Raw genomic sequence first — 17,778 nt, forward strand, 5'->3', positions numbered from 1 at the left:
GTACGAGGCTTTAAGGTTTCTTGTCAAGAAAACTGCCCAGAATCTAGACGAGAAAAATATAGAACCTGCTCTCTATTTTCTCGTTGTGCGATTCTCTGCAGTGTTTTCCTGCCGAGAAACCCGAGCGTGTGTATACTTACCTCTCCATGGAAACCTGCGCATGCTCGAAATGACTTTGACGCATGCGCGGTAGCCTCCAATCGCAAAGGTAGGGTGAAGCAAGATGGCGGCGACGGCATTGAATGTGACGAGCGCATGCTCGTCGTAGTTGATGATGTCACCGCCTTCGTGCCATTCCAAAGAACGGCGGTTCTTTTGAATGGTGTGTGTGTGTGTACACTCAGCCGGCAAGAGAATCTTGCCAGGAATCTCATCAGGAAAAACGTTTTTTTCCTGACGAGAATCTGGCCCGTGTATACAGGGCTTTAGTCTTCTCTGTGACAAATAAAGCCAGAAGCGACAAAGGTTTTGTCACTTCCAGTTTCCATTTGTGGTTTACAAGCTGGCTAGGCAAGCATCTGATCAAGCTGATCTCAGTTTGATCAAATGCTTTGGAGGGCAAAGGAGAGATCTAGGGTTTAAAACACCCCAGATGTCTCAGCAAAGAGAACCTCTCATGGCCCAGGTTATCACAAGGGATGTTGTGATGGCAATAAAGTTGAATGATGTGGAAAAGAAATTTAAAGAGACAGTGTCAAAAATAAATAATAACATTTAAAAAAAATTGAAGATGCCCTATCCCCCTATGCTCATGTGCAAATGCGAATGCGCATGTAGGTACTATGCTAAGGTTGCCACCTGTACGGGATTGACCCAGACAGTCAGGGTTTTCACTCAACCCGGACATACAGCATACCTCCAGTCCCAAAAGTCACTGAAATCTGTTCTGGGGATGGAGCCAGTGCTGATCCAGGGAGAGCTTCTTTCGGCTGCACAGCACTTGTCTGTACTCTCCCCACCCCAGCCGCCACAATTATTGCCTTTGAATTCCGTGTCTTAAGGGGAGCCCCAAGTAGTGATTAGGAACAGTGATCTCTCTTCTCCTCCAGTCAGCCCCCCCCCCAAAGTTAGAAACACCTACCAGGGAACACATTTAACCCCACGATCGCCCCTAGTGTTAACCCTTTCCCTGCCAGTGACATTTACACAGTAATCAGTGAATTTTTATAGCTCTGATCACTGTATAAAGGTCAATGGTCCCAAAAAAGTGTCAAAAGTGTCCGATCTGTCTGCCGCAACGTCGCAGTCCCGCTAAAAATCGCGGAACGCTGCCATTACTAGTAAAAAAATAAAATTTGCATAAATCTATTCCCTATTTTGTAGACGCTATAACTTTTGCGGAAACCAATCAATATACGCTTATTGCGATTGTTTTTAACCAAAAATATGTAGAAGAATACATATTGGCCTAAACTGAGGGAGACATTTTTTTGACATGTTTTTGGGATATTTATTGTAACAAGAAGTAAAAATATTTTAATTTTTTTCTAAATTGTCCCAATTTTTTGTTTATAGCGCAAAAAATAAAAATAGCAGAGGTAATCAAATGCCACCAAAAGATAGCTCTATTTGTGGGAAAAAAAGGACAATTTTGTTTGGGTACAGCGTTGCACGACCGCACAATTGTCAGTTGAAGCGACGCAGTGCTGTATAGCAAAAAATGACCTGGTCATTAGGGTAGGGAGATCAGATGTCCCCGGTTTCCGGGGACAGTCCCCAGATTGAGGACAGTGTCCCATGGACCAAGTCTGTCCCCGGTTTTGTGCAATTTCAAAGACAGTCAGTGCAGAATTAGAAAAATAATAATTCTGAATTACACCCCCCTGCTCTGCTGCTCCTACTAGCTTAGGGTGGGGGTGTATTTTTTTCCCCATTATCTGTGCCACTTTCTGATGATCATGTGCTGGTCAGAGCAGAGGGACTATTTCTTCAGTTTCGAGCGCATGCCCATTCCTTGCCACCCCCGGCAGAGTGATCGTCCTCCGTTCCCCACTCAGTAGTAGGGCCCGGAGAGTGAGACTTGAGAGGCTGTGAGGCGGGCGGCAGCGGCAACGGGCAGAGAGAGAGGAAGCTGAGCTCAGCTGACGATGTCCAGCAGCAGGAACAGAGGGGAAGCGGATCCGATCGTGGGGCTGCCAGTGCCTTCAAGGCTTCAACACAGGTGTGCTTTGGGGATGTCTGTGAATAGACTACAGTGCACTTTGTCTGTCTCTCTGCCATAATGGATGATATTATAACTCACAGGCAGCAGGCACTTTATCATGGCTCAGGCTGGCAGTGCTCTGTCAGTGTCACATAACATGGCTGCTGGGTGCTGATTTTGTTAACTTATTGGTCATAAGTTAACAAAATCAGCACCCAGGAGCCATGTTATGTGACACACTGTGACAGAGCCAGCCAGAGCCATGATAGAGTGCCTGCTGCCTGTTTGTTATCATAATGCTGATGATCTTAACCAGTTGCTGACCGACCGATAGCATATTTACTGCTACAGGGCAGTCGTGCTGCGCAGGATCACGTATATACGTGATCCTGGATTTCTGGGTATCGGAGCCAATCAGCGGCTCCGGCAGCTCAATGACCACCAGTACCCGCTGATCGTTATGTACACAGGCAGACCGGTGGTCTAACTATGTAAACAAGTCAGTTTGCCATTATGTCACTATGGAAGACATTGATCCTGTGTTCCTGCAAAGCAGGTATAGGGATCAATGCCTTCCGTTAGTAAAAGAACCTCCCCCACAGTGAGAAAACACTTGTTAGGCACACATTTAACCCTTTGCCCTAGATCAGGGGTCCCAAACTGGTGGCCCTTTAGCTGTTGTGAAACTACAAGTCCCATGAGCATTGCAAGTCTGAGGCCCCATACACACCATAGAATCTATCCGCAGATAAATCCCATCGAATGGGTTTCTGCGGATAGATTCTATGGTGTGTACACTCCGTCGGATATTTATCCGCGGATAAATCTCCCCTGGGATGGATTTTCAGCAGATGAATATTTGCTGACATGCTCAACAAATCCATCTGCTGAAGTCCATCCCAACGGATGGATCCGCTCGTCTGTACAGACTCACCGGATCCATCCGTCCAAAGGGATTCCCCGCACGCGTCGTAATGATTTGACGCATGCGTGGAATTCCTTATATGACAGCGTCGCGCCCGTCGCCGCGTCATAATCGCAGCGACGGCGCGACACGTCATCGCTAGAGGATTTTGGCGCGGATTTCAATGCGATGGTGTGTACACGCCATCGCATAGAAATCTGCTGAAATCCTCAAGAGGATTTATCCGCGGATACGGTCCGCTGGACCGTATCCGCGGATAAATCCTCTCGTGTGTATGGGGCCTTGACAGTTACAAGCATGACTCCGACAGGATGATGGGACTTGTAGTTTCGCAACAGCTGGAGGGCTGCCAGTTTGAGACCCCTGCCCTAGATGTTATACCCTTCCCAGCCAGTTTTATTAGTGCAGTGACCGTTCATATTCTTAGTACTGTCACTGGTTTCCGCAAAGTTTCAAAAGTGTCACTTAGTGTCTGATTTGCCTGCCACAATATCGCAGTGCCGCTATGAGTACTAGTAAAAAAAATATATGTCCCAGGATTTAATAAAAAAAAATATGGTCACCTTACATAAAGGGGGGAAATTTTCCGGTCCGTAAGTGGTTAAAGTTCATGTGCATGTAAAGTACCAGTACTTTTGGTAATATATAGCTGGATTCAGATAGCTTTACGCCGGCGTATCAGTAGATACGCCGTCGTAACTCTGAATCTGCGCCATCCTAAATTTAAGCGTATTCTGGAAATCAGATACGCTTAAATTAGGCTAAGATACGAGCGGCGTAAGTCTCCTACGCCGTCGTATCTTAGGGTGCATATTTACGCTGCCAGCTAGGTGGTGATTCCGTTGAGTTCGGCTTAGAATATGTAAATGACTAGATAAGCGATTCAGAAACGTACGTGCACCCGGCGCATTTTTTTACATCGCTTACGTGCGGCTTTTTTCGGCGTAAAGTTAGCCTAACAAATAGCTGGCCTAGTCAATGTTAAGTATGGCCGTCGTTCCCGCGTCGAAATGTGAAAATTTTACGTCATTTGCGTAAGTCGCACGTGAATGGGGCTGGACGTAATTTACATTCACGTCGAAACCAATACGTCCTTGCGGCATACTTTGGAGCAATGCACACTGGGATATGTGCATGGACGGCGCATGCGCCGTTCCTTAAAGCGGGGGTTCACCCTAAAAAAAAAAAAAAATTTTTTGTCTACCATGCCATCCAGCATACTAGCGTCAGCTACAGTATGCCTTTATTTTTTTCGCTGTACTCACAGTTTAATCTATTAGTTAAGTTTCAGACTCCCGCGGGGAGTAGGCGTTCCTATGAAGAGGGCAACATGATTGACGGCAGGCTATGGCGCGTCACGCTTCCCGAAAATAGACGAAATAGGACTTGGCTTTTCACGGCGCCTGCGCAGTCAGCTTCTAGTCTGTGCGCAGGTGCCGTATAGCGCCGTGAAGAGCCGAGTCCTACTCCGGCTATTTTCGGGAAGCGTGACACGCCATAGCCGGCCGTCAATCATGTTCCCCTCTTCATAGGAACGCCTTTCCCCGCAGGGAGTCTGAAACGAAACTAATGGATTAAACTGTGAGTACAGCGCAAAAAGAATAAATAAAGGCATACTGTAGCTGACGCTAGTATGCTGGATAGCATGGTAGAAAGTTGTTTTTTAGGGTGAACCTCCGCTTTAACAACGTCAATCACGTCGGGTCACCAGTTATTAACATAAAACACGCCCCCCTGTTCCACATTTGAATTAGGCGCGCTTAGGCTGGCCCATTTACGCTACGCTGCCGTAACTTAGGAGGCAAGTGCTTTGTGAATACAGCACTTGCCTCTCTGACTTACGGCGGCGTAGCATATATGCGATACGCTACGCCGCCTCAAAGTTACGACCACATACCTGAATCCAGCTAAAAGTGTATTTGGAAATGTCAGACTTGACAAGCAGGTAATGAATGTGTGCAGCACATGGAGCCTCATCTCTCCTCTCCTCCTGTGTTGTGGTCACGTACATTGGTTATCTCTTTTTATCGAAGACTTCAGTTACTTCTATGTGAAATCATATTAGTGTTTCATGTCGGTGTCATTGTGTGTTTGCAGCGTTGTTGCTGTCACTGTGTGTTTCCGTGCCCTGTTTCCCACGGAGCCATTTCCTGGACGGACAGTAGGCGGAGCTGTGCAGAGCTGATCTCTGTACAGTCAGTGTGGGGACAGAATAGAGGGGGAAGCTTCCTGCTGTCACCCAGAGAGCTCCAGTAATCAGCAGAGGAGGAGAAGAGGCGAGGACTGTCCAAGTGGTAAGAGCGCTCACAGCCCTTATTAGTTACATGTGTTCATAGTCCTAGAACACAGCATGTCCCTCTCTAGGTGGGGTGAGCCCCTGTATGGAAGGTGGGGGTGATCCCTCTGTATGGAAGGTGGGGGTGATCCCCCTGTATGGAAGGTGGGGGTGATCCCCCTGTATGGAAGGTGGGAGGTGATCCCCCTGTATGGAAGGTGGGGGGTGATCCCCCTGTATGGAAGGTGGGGGGTGATCCCCCTGTATGGAAGGTGGGGGGTGAGCCCCTGTATGGAAGGTGGGGGTGATCCCCCTGTATGGAAGGTGGGAGGTGATCCCCCTGTATGGAAGGTGGGAGGTGATCCCCCTGTATGGAAGGTGGGGGGTGATCCCCCTGTATGGAAGGTGGGGGGTGAGCCCCTGTATGGAAGGTGGGGGTGATCCCCCTGTATGGAAGGTGGGGGTGATCCCCCTGTATGGAAGGTGGGGGTGATCCCCCTGTATGGAAGGTGGGAGGTGATCCCCCTGTATGGAAGGTGGGGGGTGATCCCCCTGTATGGAAGGTGGGGGGTGAGCCCCTGTATGGAAGGTGGGGGTGATCCCCCTGTATGGAAGGTGGGGGTGATCCCCCTGTATGGAAGGTGGGAGGTGATCCCCCTGTATGGAAGGTGGGGGGTGATCCCCCTGTATGGAAGGTGGGGGGTGATCCCCCTGTATGGAAGGTGGGGGGTGAGCCCCTCTATGGAAGGTGGGGGTGAGCCCCTCTATGGAAGGTGGGGGTGAGCCCCCTGTATGGAAGGTGGGAGGTGATCCCCCTGTATGGAAGGTGGGGGGTGATCCCCCTGTATGGAAGGTGGGGGGTGAGCCCCTGTATGGAAGGTGGGGGGTGAGCCCCTCTATGGAAGGTGGGGGTGAGCCCCTCTATGGAAGGTGGGGGTGAGCCCCTCTATGGAAGGTGTGGTGGCTTCTCTGTGCAGATGACAATATGGACAGTCAGTTATTAATGTCCTTTTTAGGTTCATCATTTTTTAATTCAGTGTTTTTCTATCTTATAAAATCACCATGTATGCCATCCCTGCCATACATAAGGAAAGGTGACAGATTGAACTTCCCTTTCTTTATCCAAATTGCATTATAAGCTGGTTTTGATCATCTACAAGACAGGAATGGATTCTGGTCCCAACAGCGGTGATCTAAAAGACATTATTAGCTAGATTCGGGTAGTTCGCCATAACTTTAAGGCGGTGTAGCGTATTTCCGCTACGCCGCCTTAAGTCAGAGAGGCAAGTACTGTATTCTCAAAGTACTTGCCTCCTACTTACGGCGGCGTAGCGTAAAAGCGGCGGGCGTAACGGTGCCTAATTCAAATTTACCTGAGGGGGCGTGTTTTATGTTAATGGGGCTTGACCTTACGTTTTTGACGTTTTTCTTTCAACTGCGCATGCGCCGGGCGCCTACATTTCCCAGTGTGCATTGCGGCTAAGTACGCCGTACGGGCCTATTGATTTCGACGTGAACGTAAACAACGTAAATCCCTATTCACAGACGACTTGCGCAAACGACGTAAAAATTTCGAATTTCGAAGCGGGAACGGCGGCCATACTTTAACATTGGCTACGCCACCTAGGGGGCAGCTTTAACTTTAGGCGGCCTATCTTTTACGTAAACGGCGTAAATGTACTGCGGCGGCCGGGCATACGTTCGTGAATAGGCGTATCTACTGATTTGCATATTCTACGCCGACCGCAATGGAAGCGCCACCTAGCGGCCAGCAGAAATATTGCAACCTAAGATAGGGCGGCGCAAGCCGTCGTATCTTAGATATGTTTAAGCGTATCTCTGTTTGAGAATACACTTAAACATAGGTCGGCGCAGATTCAGAGTTAGGCCGGCTTATCTGTAGATAAGCCGGCCTAACTCTTTCTGAATCTAGCTATTTATGTTGTTGTAGTCCTATTAGGCTCAATCTCTCATAGCCTAGGTTCACATTGGAGAGATCAAATCGCATGACGAGTCGTAACTCGTAACCTATCGGAGACAATGGCACTGTTCCAGTCGGTGCGACACCAATTTTGCGGTGCCGCACCGATTCGCAAAAGTAGTTCCTGCACTACTTTTGCTGATTTCAGGTGCAACTTCAATAGATGCCTATGCATGAAGCCACACAGCTGTCTATCAAGTAGCACCTGAAATCACGCTGACCTTGCCACTTTGAAATTGCGCTATTTCAAGTGAAGTAGCGCGATTTCAAAGTGGCATCAATGTGAAGCTGTCATTTTACTGCCCGGTTGAGATTTTACAATCGGCTGAATTCTGGTGGTAAATTTAACCCGTAGGCAGGAGATTGTTTAGTTTTTGGCTTGTAGCTCATACACATTATATAAGAAAATCGGGCGAATAATTTTCGTACAGTACGTACACAACTTTTGACAGCCGATTTCGAATTTTTGTACGAAAATTCCGGAAGGGACAAACTGTAAAAATGTTCTCGCACGGGAACAGAACGAACAATTTTTGTTTAATGTGTACCATTTTCGTACAAGAAAAATTTGTCGTTTGGGAATATTGATAAGAATTTTCGTACGAATTTTGCTTTATCGGTTCCCATTTGCTGTGAAAAATCGAGGAAAAATCAGACGAACGTTTTCCCTTTTTTTTTTTTTTAAGTGTGAACCTGCTCCCAGTTTGACATCTGTGCCGTTTACGGAATGCAGACATTGCGGGTCCAGGGGCCCGCACACGCACAGATATCAAATTTGGAGCAGTGGCTGTGTCCGTTCAGCTGCTGCGTCCCAATTGCCATGAATGTGATTAAGTGCGTGTATCCCATGCAGGCAAAATGTGGCCCTTGCATGGGTGCACGCTTAAAGCGGCACCCAAAAGGTGCCAAATGTGACACCGGAGGGGGGAGGAACCGGATCAGGGAAAGTTCAATTTCTGGATGGAACTCCGCCTTAAGTAGACCTGTAAAAAGGAGGCCTTACAGTGCAGGACCACTGGCCCTGCATGGTATGTGACTGCTTCAGAGTGCGTCTTATAGAGCAGCGGCTTGGGGGTTCCTGTGGTTCAGCTTGGAGGAAGCTGCTGGAAGGGTACTTATAAGGTAATTATTGTTGCTTTATATGTTCCTTTACGCCCCTTCCAGATGGGGTGAATTTCGCCAAGTGGATCCACCTGTTTCGTGAAGGATCTGTCCGCCGATCCCCGATGAGCAGGCGGATGACAGGTCTGTGTCCTCTCCGCTATGCAGAGCGGACACCGCGCGCTGTTCACTATGGGACGGTCAGATGCAAACGGACTGCTTGTCCATTTCCTTCTGACTGTCATCTGATCTGAACCGCCGGACGAATGGGGAATGGTTCCTCATGTGTCTGTTTTTAGCAGACCAGATTTAAATTGGATGCTAGCGGGTGTTGGCGAACACATGTTCACTGACATCCGCCACTCCATAGAGCGCAACGGGTGGTCCGATTGGGTTCTGCCTGAGAAAAACTGACAGGCGGACCCGATCGGTCCATCCATGTGAAAGGGGGCCTTAGACTAAACAAGCCTTTAGTTACCATGGGATGCCCACTGCAAGAATCTTTGTCCCAGAGTTTAGCTTTAAAGGAGTACCCCGGGCCTCCCTCCAGTACCCCGGGCCTCCCTCCAGTACCCCGGGCCTCCCTCCAGTACCCCGGGCCTCCCTGCAGTACTGAAATTGCTCCTCTGATTTCACTGCACACTGTGAGATTTCTGTAGTATGCTTTAGAAGCTACAGCAAGCCTGCCTTATTTCCTGGTTGTAGCGTGCCCAGCATCATTTCCTCCCTAGCCTGATTGTCCCTGTCCTTTCATTCATTGAATTTCAGTTCATTCAATCATGCAGGTGCTGCATCTGCCGAACCAACCATTTTAGACGATTTTTGGCTGTGTGCACCCAACATAAGATGGAATAGGGGACATTCCCCCCCCCCCCCCTTCCGCCTTGGCACACTTTATAGCATGAGGAAGGTTTAGAACAATGGTTAAGATTTTATTCTGTCCATGTGAGGTCGTTTTAATTCCCTTTGTGTGAGTGACGGGTATCAGACGGAAATAGAAAGAGAAAAGTAATTTCCTCTTTGAGAAAAGTAATTTCCTCTTTTTAAAAGAATAGTCCACCTTTCTGACCATATTTATTCCCCAACCCCCTTACCTAAATCTTGGGGTGCTTCTCCCTGGAGCACCCTGATTTCATTGTTATTTACTTTGGCTGTGTTTGGCTCCATGTGCATAGCCATGTCATCCATTCTCAGGATCTGTGAGTGGACAGACTACAAGTCCCATCTACCAATGCAGCAGAGGGACTACCAATGGGCAGTTCAGCAGATCAGTGACATCACCACACTTGTAGTCCATTGATTATTTCTGTTGGCCCTAAATATAGGTAGTACAGACCTGGGGCTGGAGGAATAATCTACAGCAAGGTTGCCCAATCTTTTGAAGAGAAAGGGCCACTTAAGCAACTTATTAATTGGTCGCGGGCCACAATATGCAGATCGGATTGGAGGTAGGCGGGTGTAAACAAACACAAGTCTGTTTACATCTACTGCGCCATAGAGGTGAATGGAGGGTCCACTGATCATGTGAAAGGGGTCTAAGGGCCCTTTCAGACGTGCAGATCCCATGAAGATCCGATTTTAACCATCCGCTTGCTCAGTGGGGATCGCTTTGTTGATCCCCGCTGAGCCGGCAGATGACAGGGACTGCCCTGTCAGATCTCTGCTCTCCTCTATGAACACGGACCAACTGTCCGTGTTAATCCGATCCGATCATCAGATGGAGGGAAAATCAGGATTTTCCTCCATCTTCAGAAACGGACCATAGTGGGGACTGATGAGATCGGATGTCAGCGGATCATCCGCTATTCCTTAGGAATGCATGTATGTCCGTATTTCATGCGAAAATGAATTTGGTATCACTCCGATTGTGGCAGGAGCCTGCGCTATACACAGGGAGCAACAGCTTATGTGGCTCTGCTGCGCAGCCACTTGCTTCCTCTACCGCCGTCTTCATTCACAACACTGATGCTCTGGGATGGCGGGTTGGAAAAACGGAAAATTGTATACTCACCTTTCCGTAATTTTCCTTTCCTGACGCATCTTCATGGCAGCACACAATGGGTTGTGACTCCGCCCCCACAACCTGACAGGATTGGTTACCTATAAATTTGAAGAGGGAACACCCCGCACCATTCTCTGTATATATCATCATTAAACAGCAGGGTGGGATCTGTGTGCTGCCATGAAGATGCGTCAGGAAAGGAAAATTACGGAAAGGTGAGTATACAATTTTCCGTTTTCCTGACGCATTCATGGCAGCACACAATGGGAAATAACTCGCCAGTCGGGAGGGTTTAATGCAATAGTATTTATTTCCTAGTGAGCGGAAGAATTGGCCCTGATAATGGATCTACCAAAGTCGGCTGTAGACAAAAGAGCAGCGTCCACTCTATAGTGGGATATAAACGTATGCCTGGAAGACCAGGTTGCTGCCCTGCAGACGGATTCTGATGAGACACCACAATATGCTGCCCAGGATGTTGCCACTGCCCTGGTCGAGTGCGCTCTGATGCCCTCCGGAACTGTAAGTTGTTGAACGGAGTAGGCCTTCTCGATAGTTTTGACTAGCCAGGAGGCGATGGTACGAGAAGTAGCTGCTTGGCCGCGTCTGGCTCCGTGTGGAATGATCAGGAGAGCCTCTGTCTTTCGAAGGTGAGTGGTAGCCGAAAGGTAGCTGGATATAGTAGTCTTAATGTCCAAGGCGTGGGGTTCGCCGTTCTCGTCCGTAAGGTGTGGAAGGACGATATCCTGGTTGTAGTGGAAGGCCGAAGCAACCTTTGGTAGGAAACGATCTGAAGTCCTTAGTACCACTCTGTCGGATAGGAAGACTAAGTAGGGCTCCTTGGCCATCAGCGCCTGGATCTCTGACACCCTTCTGGCTGAAGAAATAGCGATGAGGAAGGATAATTTCAGAGTCAAGTCCCACAGGGAAATGGAGTCAAACGGAAAAAAGGGTGGTAAGGAGAGAGCTTCTAGAACCACCGAAAGGTCCCATGTAGGAAAGGATGGTCTTCTGGGGGGTCTGATCTTCAGACAAGCTCTCATGAATTGAATAACCAGAGGATGAATAGCCCATCTAGTGCCTGTTTTGGCGGACAGGGCGGATATCTGTACCTTGAGGGTACTTGAATTAAGTCCCTTATCAACGCCCGACTGCAGGAACTCCAGAATTTGGGATGGAGCTGGAGAGACAGGATCCCAGCCTTTTAATTGTGCCATCAGGAAGAATCTTTCCCAAACCCTAGTGTAGGTGGTATTTGTGGAATTTTTCCTGGCTTGCATCAGTGTCGTTATCACCTCTTGGGAGCAACCTTGTTCTCTCAGCCTAATCCTCTCAACCTCCATGCTGTTAGGTGCAGTCTGTCCGGGGCCGGATGGAGGAACTGGCCTTGATATAGGAGATCTGCTGAGAACGGCAGGTGGATTGGAGGCCGGGTGTTGAGCTGCAAGAGGGTCGTGAACCACGGCCTCCTCGGCCAGAATGGCACCACCATGATTACTGTGACTGAGGATCTCCGGAGCCTGGCTAGGAACCTCGCTATTAGAGGAGTTGGGGGAAAGATGTACCCCAGGTTGAAGTCCCACGGGTGTACTAGGCAGTCCGTCCCCTCGGCTGACCGAAAGGGAACTCTGGAGAGGAACCTCGGGCATTTGGCATTCGCTGGTGTTGCTGCCAAGTCGACCTCTGGGATGCCCCATGCCTTCGTTAGGAGGGAGAATGCCCGGTGGTTCAGAGACCACTCGTTGTTCGAGAGCGATTCCCGGCTCAGATAGTCGGCTAGCACATTCTGCGCTGCCGGGACATATACTGCATTCAGGTCCAGAAGGTGTACCTGAGCCCACTCCACTATGGGACGAACTTCTTCCGACAGCGTGCGACTCCGGGTACCCCCCTGTCTTCGAATATAGGCCACCGCGACCTTGTTGTCTATCCGGAGAAGGACACTCTTCCCTCGTAGTAGAGGTGCGAAGGCCAAGAGGGCTTGGAAGGCTGCTCGTAGCTCCAATATGTTGGAGACTACACCCTGGGCTGGAAAGTGCCAACGACCCTGGACCGCATGGTCCTGATAATGAGCCCCCCAACCTCTCTGACTGGCGTCCGTAGTCACTATTTCCGGACTTGGAGGGACTATAGGCCTGAATCTTCTGAGGTTGGGGTGGTGAGTCCACCACCAAAGTGAGTGCTTCACCCAGTCGGGAATACGGATGGACTGGGACATTGAGGTCCCGTTCCACTGTCTGAGGAATGCGTTCTGCAACGTTCTCATGTGCCACTGGGACCACTGCACCATGGGTATGGTTGATGCCATGGAGCCCAGCATGCTCAGGCAGGTTCTGGCTGACGGACGTCTGGACGACATTAGGTTTTGTACTTTCTGTACCAAAGGTACCACCTTTTCTGACGGGAGCTGTACCCTGTTCCGCTTGGTATCCAGCTCTGCTCCCAGGAATATCATGACCTGTGAAGGTTGTAGGCTGCTCTTCCGCCAGTTGATCAACCAGCCAAAGTTCTGGAGGGTAGATATTAGGGTCTCCCGCTGGAGGAGCAGAGTCTCCCGATCTTCTGCCAATAGGAGAATGTCGTCTAGGTAGTGGTGTACCCGTAGCCCCTTTTCCCTGAGGAGTGCAATGAGGGGAAGGAGAACCTTCGTGAACGTTCTGGGTGCCGAGGAGATGCCAAATGGTAGACATCGGAACTGGAAGTGGCACTTGTTGATGGAGAAACGGAGAAATTTCTGGAAGGCTGGATGGATTGGCACATGGAGATAGGCGTCCGACAAATCTACGGACAGCATCCAGTCTCCCAGATTTACTGCCAGAAGGATGGACTGGAGGCTCTCCATCTTGAAGGCCTCTATTCTGATGCTTGCGTTGAGCCGTTTGAGGTCCAGAACGGGCCGAAGATCCCCCGACTTCTTTCGCACCAAGAATAGAGGGGAATAAAATCCCCTGCCCCTTAGGTGCGGAGGAACCTCTATGACTGCCTCCTTCTGAATTAACTCCGAGACGTACTGCAGGAGCAGTTTCCTCTTGTCCGGGGAAGAAGGAACCTTGGTAGGACGAAAGAAACTTCCTGGGAGTGACATAAAATTCCACTTGTGGCCATATCTGATCGTGGAGAGTGTCCACGGGTCTCTTATGTGCTCTGCCCAAATTCGTGCAAAACTCCTGAGCCTGGCGCCCACCTGAGCTGGGTGGGCAGGCGAGCTTTCAAAAGGACTTCTGCTGGTCTCCGGCGGTGAAGGCCTTGGATTTCTGGACTCTCGCAAAGGAAGGACGAGTCGACCTCCAATCCCTTCTGAAATCCTTGCCCTGGTTCTGCCCCCAGCGGTAGGATCTAGTATCCCTGTACCTGTCCGGCAGATTGCGCCTGAAGGCAGGGCCCTTCTGAGGCTTGGGCTTTCTGTCGGAGGGAATAAGTCCAGACTTCCCTCCTGTGACTTTAGAAATTGCTGAGTCCAGTTTCGCACCAAACAGATTCGTGCCGTCATAGGGTATTTTACACCAATTAGATTTGGAAGCAGAGTCAGCGACCCAGGGTTTCAGCCATAAGGCCCTGCGGGCCATTACTGAGGCCAACATAGATCTAGCGGTGGAGCGAATAATGTCCACTGAGGCCCCTGCCATGAAGTCGCCTGCTAGCCTGATTTCTTGTAGGGAGGAGAGCACTTCATTCTGGTCGGTCCCTTCTAGGAGGGCTTTCTCCGCATTGGCCGCCCATGCAGAAATGGCCTTAGCTACGGCCGCTGTGGTGATGGCTGGCCTGCAGGCCCCCCCTGCCGAGGAGTAGGCTTTTTTCAGTTCCAAGTCGATCTTACGATCGAGGACATCACGGAAGGTGACCGCATCCTCTATCGGCAAGGTGACATGCCTAGCGAGTCGCATGAGGGATGAGTCCACAATAGGAGCATTAATGAAGGAGGTGACCTTGGACTCCTTTAGAGGGTACAGCTTTGCCAGCTTATTGGACAGGCTGGGCCGCTTGTCCGGCTTTTCCCATTCGTCCTTAATGAGATCCTCCAGTTCCTCAATGAATGGAAACAGCTCAGGATCTTTTCTTAATTCAGGGAAGTATTTCCCGAGTTTTTGGGGTTCTTCTATGGTTTCCTCCCAGCCGATAGCCTCCTTAACAGAGCGGGCAAAGGGCTCCACTAAGCTGAAATCAAATCCTGATGTTGGCTCGCGTTCTCCGAAGTCAGAGTGGGTCTCTGCTAGTTGGGCATACGAGCCGTGCGCGGATGAAGGACCCGGAATAGGGTCAGTAGGCATGGCCGTGGTCTCCATGATTGATTCCCGTACCGACTCTCTTAAGATATCCGTGGCCATTCTGGCGTCAGCTTCCTTCTCTCTGGTTGCCTCGGCAAAACAGGAGCGACAGGCTAATTTTCCTGGCAATGCAGCAGCACCGCACACCCAGCAAGCATTTGCTGCAGGACGGGTCTGAAAATGCTCGCGGTGAACTGATGGTGACCGTCTGCGGTGAGACCGGCTTCGACGGGAGCGGCTGCGATGTGATCGGCTATGCCTCCGATAATGGCGAGAGGGTGATCTTGACCGACTTCTGCGAGAGCGTTTGCTGGATGCACGGCTGGACCTCCTTCTTTGCCGTGGGCTTGCATCTCTAGGCCTGATGGGACTGCAAAAACAATGCAGTGTTAGTGGCCGGCACTCTTTTGTCTCTTCACTACTTACCAACTTGGACGGCCTCCTTACCTTGTTTGCTGGTGGTGGTCTGCTAGGGCAGTGGGCTCCATGAAAAGGATGCAAGGACAGCAGCAGGTGTCTGAAAAGAGAAATGGAGATGTTAGGCTTAGGAGAGGAGAAAGGAGCAGAAGGGCCTGGAAGGAGAGGAGCCCCCAAGTACCTGGAGAGCTTTCCTGAAATTTTTTAGGCAGAGCAGCAGCCTAGAGGGAAGAAAAACAGATTTCCCTATTTTTAAAATTGGCGCCGTAGTCGCGGCGCTGATGACGCGGCCGCGCATGCGCAGTAGCGTCCCGCGCCGACCGCCGCCATCTTGGGTGAGGGCGAAAGGTAATCGCTGACGCCATCAGCCTGCTGCGCGCATGCGCAGAGCGACCAGGAGACGCGGTGGCGGCGGTGAGAGGGACAGCAGAGCCCAGCAAAGCCCAGGTAAACTATTGGGCAAACTGGGGACTAGAATAAACAGATAAGACCACCAAAATGAGCCAGAGCAGCACAGCAGCCTCTAGGGAGCAAAGAATCTAGCAAAAAGGAAAGGGGAGCCATGCCATATTAAGCTTATTTAAAGCTTGTAAAACAGCCAGGATAAATTGCCAGGATGAGACCTTGGACAGACCCCTGAGACCACCAGAGCGGGGTTCCCACCATATAGCTCTATTAGAGACTGTACAGGAGGGACTTCCAAACAGGAGAGGCCTGAACCTGCTGGGGCGATTGCGGTAAGAGGCAAATCTTCTTGTAACGTCCAGTCTTGTCAGGTGAGGATAAAAAAGAGAATGGTGCGGGGTGTTCCCTCTTCAAATTTATAGGTAACCAATCCTGTCAGGTTGTGGGGGCGGAGTCACAACCCATTGTGTGCTGCCATGAATGCGTCAGGAAAACGCGATCTGGGCTTGCCAACCCACCATCCCAGAGAAGGTCACGGGCCACATTAGACGGCTCTGCGGGCCACTGCTTGGGCACCCCTGATCTACAGGAAACTGAGCATTGCACCTGCAAGCTGCTGATCATGATTGCAATGCTTTGCAGGCTCGGATGCAAAAAATAATAAATGCATATTCTTTCTTTCAATAATGTGGGGGCATATTTTTATTTTGTTTAGAAGGTACTGTACCTGTAAAAACAGAATTTCTAATTCTTCTCTGTTCCAAAAAAAAAAAGCTGGAGTTCTGCTTTAAGTCAGTGGAGCTGCTACTCAGAGTTAGGGCTCTTTCACACGGGTGGCCCGTTCAAGTTCCGCCTGCCAGTTCTTTAGGCGGACCTGAACGGGCGCTCCGTGCTCCTCTATGGATCCACGGATGTCAGCGGTGACATGCCCACTGACATCCGATCCGCCAAAGTGTGACAGGGGAAAAACCTACTTTTCCATCCGTCTATCAGATCGGGAGAACACGGACAGACGGTCTGTGTTCATCCGATCCCCCCCATAGGGGAGAGCGGAGAAAAGACAGGGCGGTCCCTGCACAGTGTGCGGGGACCGCCCTGTCATCCGCCGTCTCAGCGGGGATCAACGGAGTTATCCCCGCTGAGCTAGCGGAGGTTCACGGGGCGGATCATTACTGATTTGCCCCGTGTGAAAGGGGCCTTACCAGTTTTGCTTGGAAGAAGGAATTATTTCCCAGTGTGACCTTTTAATACACATTCTGAGCTGCCTTTCCAAGCATGTCAGAATTCACAATGATTATACGTTATAACACAAAATATTCTTCTTTTTTTTTCCTAGTCAGAAGATGTGGCAGTTGATTGCAGCGGTATTATTTATACTCCCGATTACAGTACAGTCTCTGAACCGGAATATCCGAAGTATAGATGGCGGTTTTTTCTCTACAGCAGACCCTGAAGCCACAATGAACATTGTAAGTCTTAACCAGATATGTGTTTTATAATTGCAGGAATAAAAAAAAACAAAGGCAAACTTCTATATCATTATTAATGTGTAAAAATGCTTGAATTACTGCAGTGTGCAGTATCATTCCGTATGTGTGTTGCTGCTGCACTCCATTTGCACTCCTTTAGAAAAACACCCCGGTGCACCTATATAATTCACCTGCGGTGCAATGCAGCATATTACAGCCCACTGTGTACATTGCAGTATTCTGCAAAAATTCCAGTCTGCACTGACCTAATGTGTGTTGAAGTGAAGAAACCAAAATTGATTCACTCTTTTCTCCATAAAAAGCCCATCACAATGTCGTTAATATTCTAAGGCATGTCAGTCCCTTGTCATAATTAAAAAAACTAAAATTAAAGAACCCTTACCAACATGCACATATACATGAAGGAGTACACATAGGACACATTGGCGTACCTAAATGTCAATAATATGTATGTATGTAGTGTTTTGTAGGTTTTAAGCAATCTTCAGGCCTAAGGCCCCTTTCACACTAGTGCACGGTTTGGATCCGCCTGTCAGTTTTTCAGGCAAACACGATCAGACCCTTTAGGCTTCCTTCACACCTAAACTGGCCACGGTTCGCACAGCAACGCTGTGTGTCCCTGTTCTCTGTTTCAGGGACGAATCAGGGCAGAATGTTTGCCTGAATTCGGCATTGAAACTGAGCTAAAGACACACAGTGCTTCTGTGCAGTGCACTCCGCAGCCGCCATGGAGATATGTGAACCAGCTCCATAGAGAGCCGGTCACATTCTCCT

General features: G+C 49.6%; 1 protein-coding gene across 1 annotated transcript in view; it reads left to right on the forward strand.

Annotated features, from left to right (window-relative positions):
• The first annotated feature begins 5,226 nt into the window (after positions 1–5,226).
• LOC120947097 (lysosomal acid lipase/cholesteryl ester hydrolase-like) overlaps positions 5,227–17,778 on the forward strand; it is a 53,817-nt gene continuing 41,265 nt past the window's right edge. Inside the window, exons 1-2 of the mRNA XM_040362086.1 lie at positions 5,227–5,362; positions 16,851–16,983. Of these exons, the coding sequence (XP_040218020.1) occupies positions 16,858–16,983 (126 nt within the window). The 5' untranslated portion in view covers positions 5,227–5,362; positions 16,851–16,857. The remainder of the gene's footprint in view (positions 5,363–16,850; positions 16,984–17,778) is intronic.

The sequence above is a fragment of the Rana temporaria genome, chromosome 8 (genome assembly GCF_905171775.1).
Source record: "Rana temporaria chromosome 8, aRanTem1.1, whole genome shotgun sequence".
NCBI lineage: Eukaryota > Metazoa > Chordata > Amphibia > Anura > Ranidae > Rana > Rana temporaria.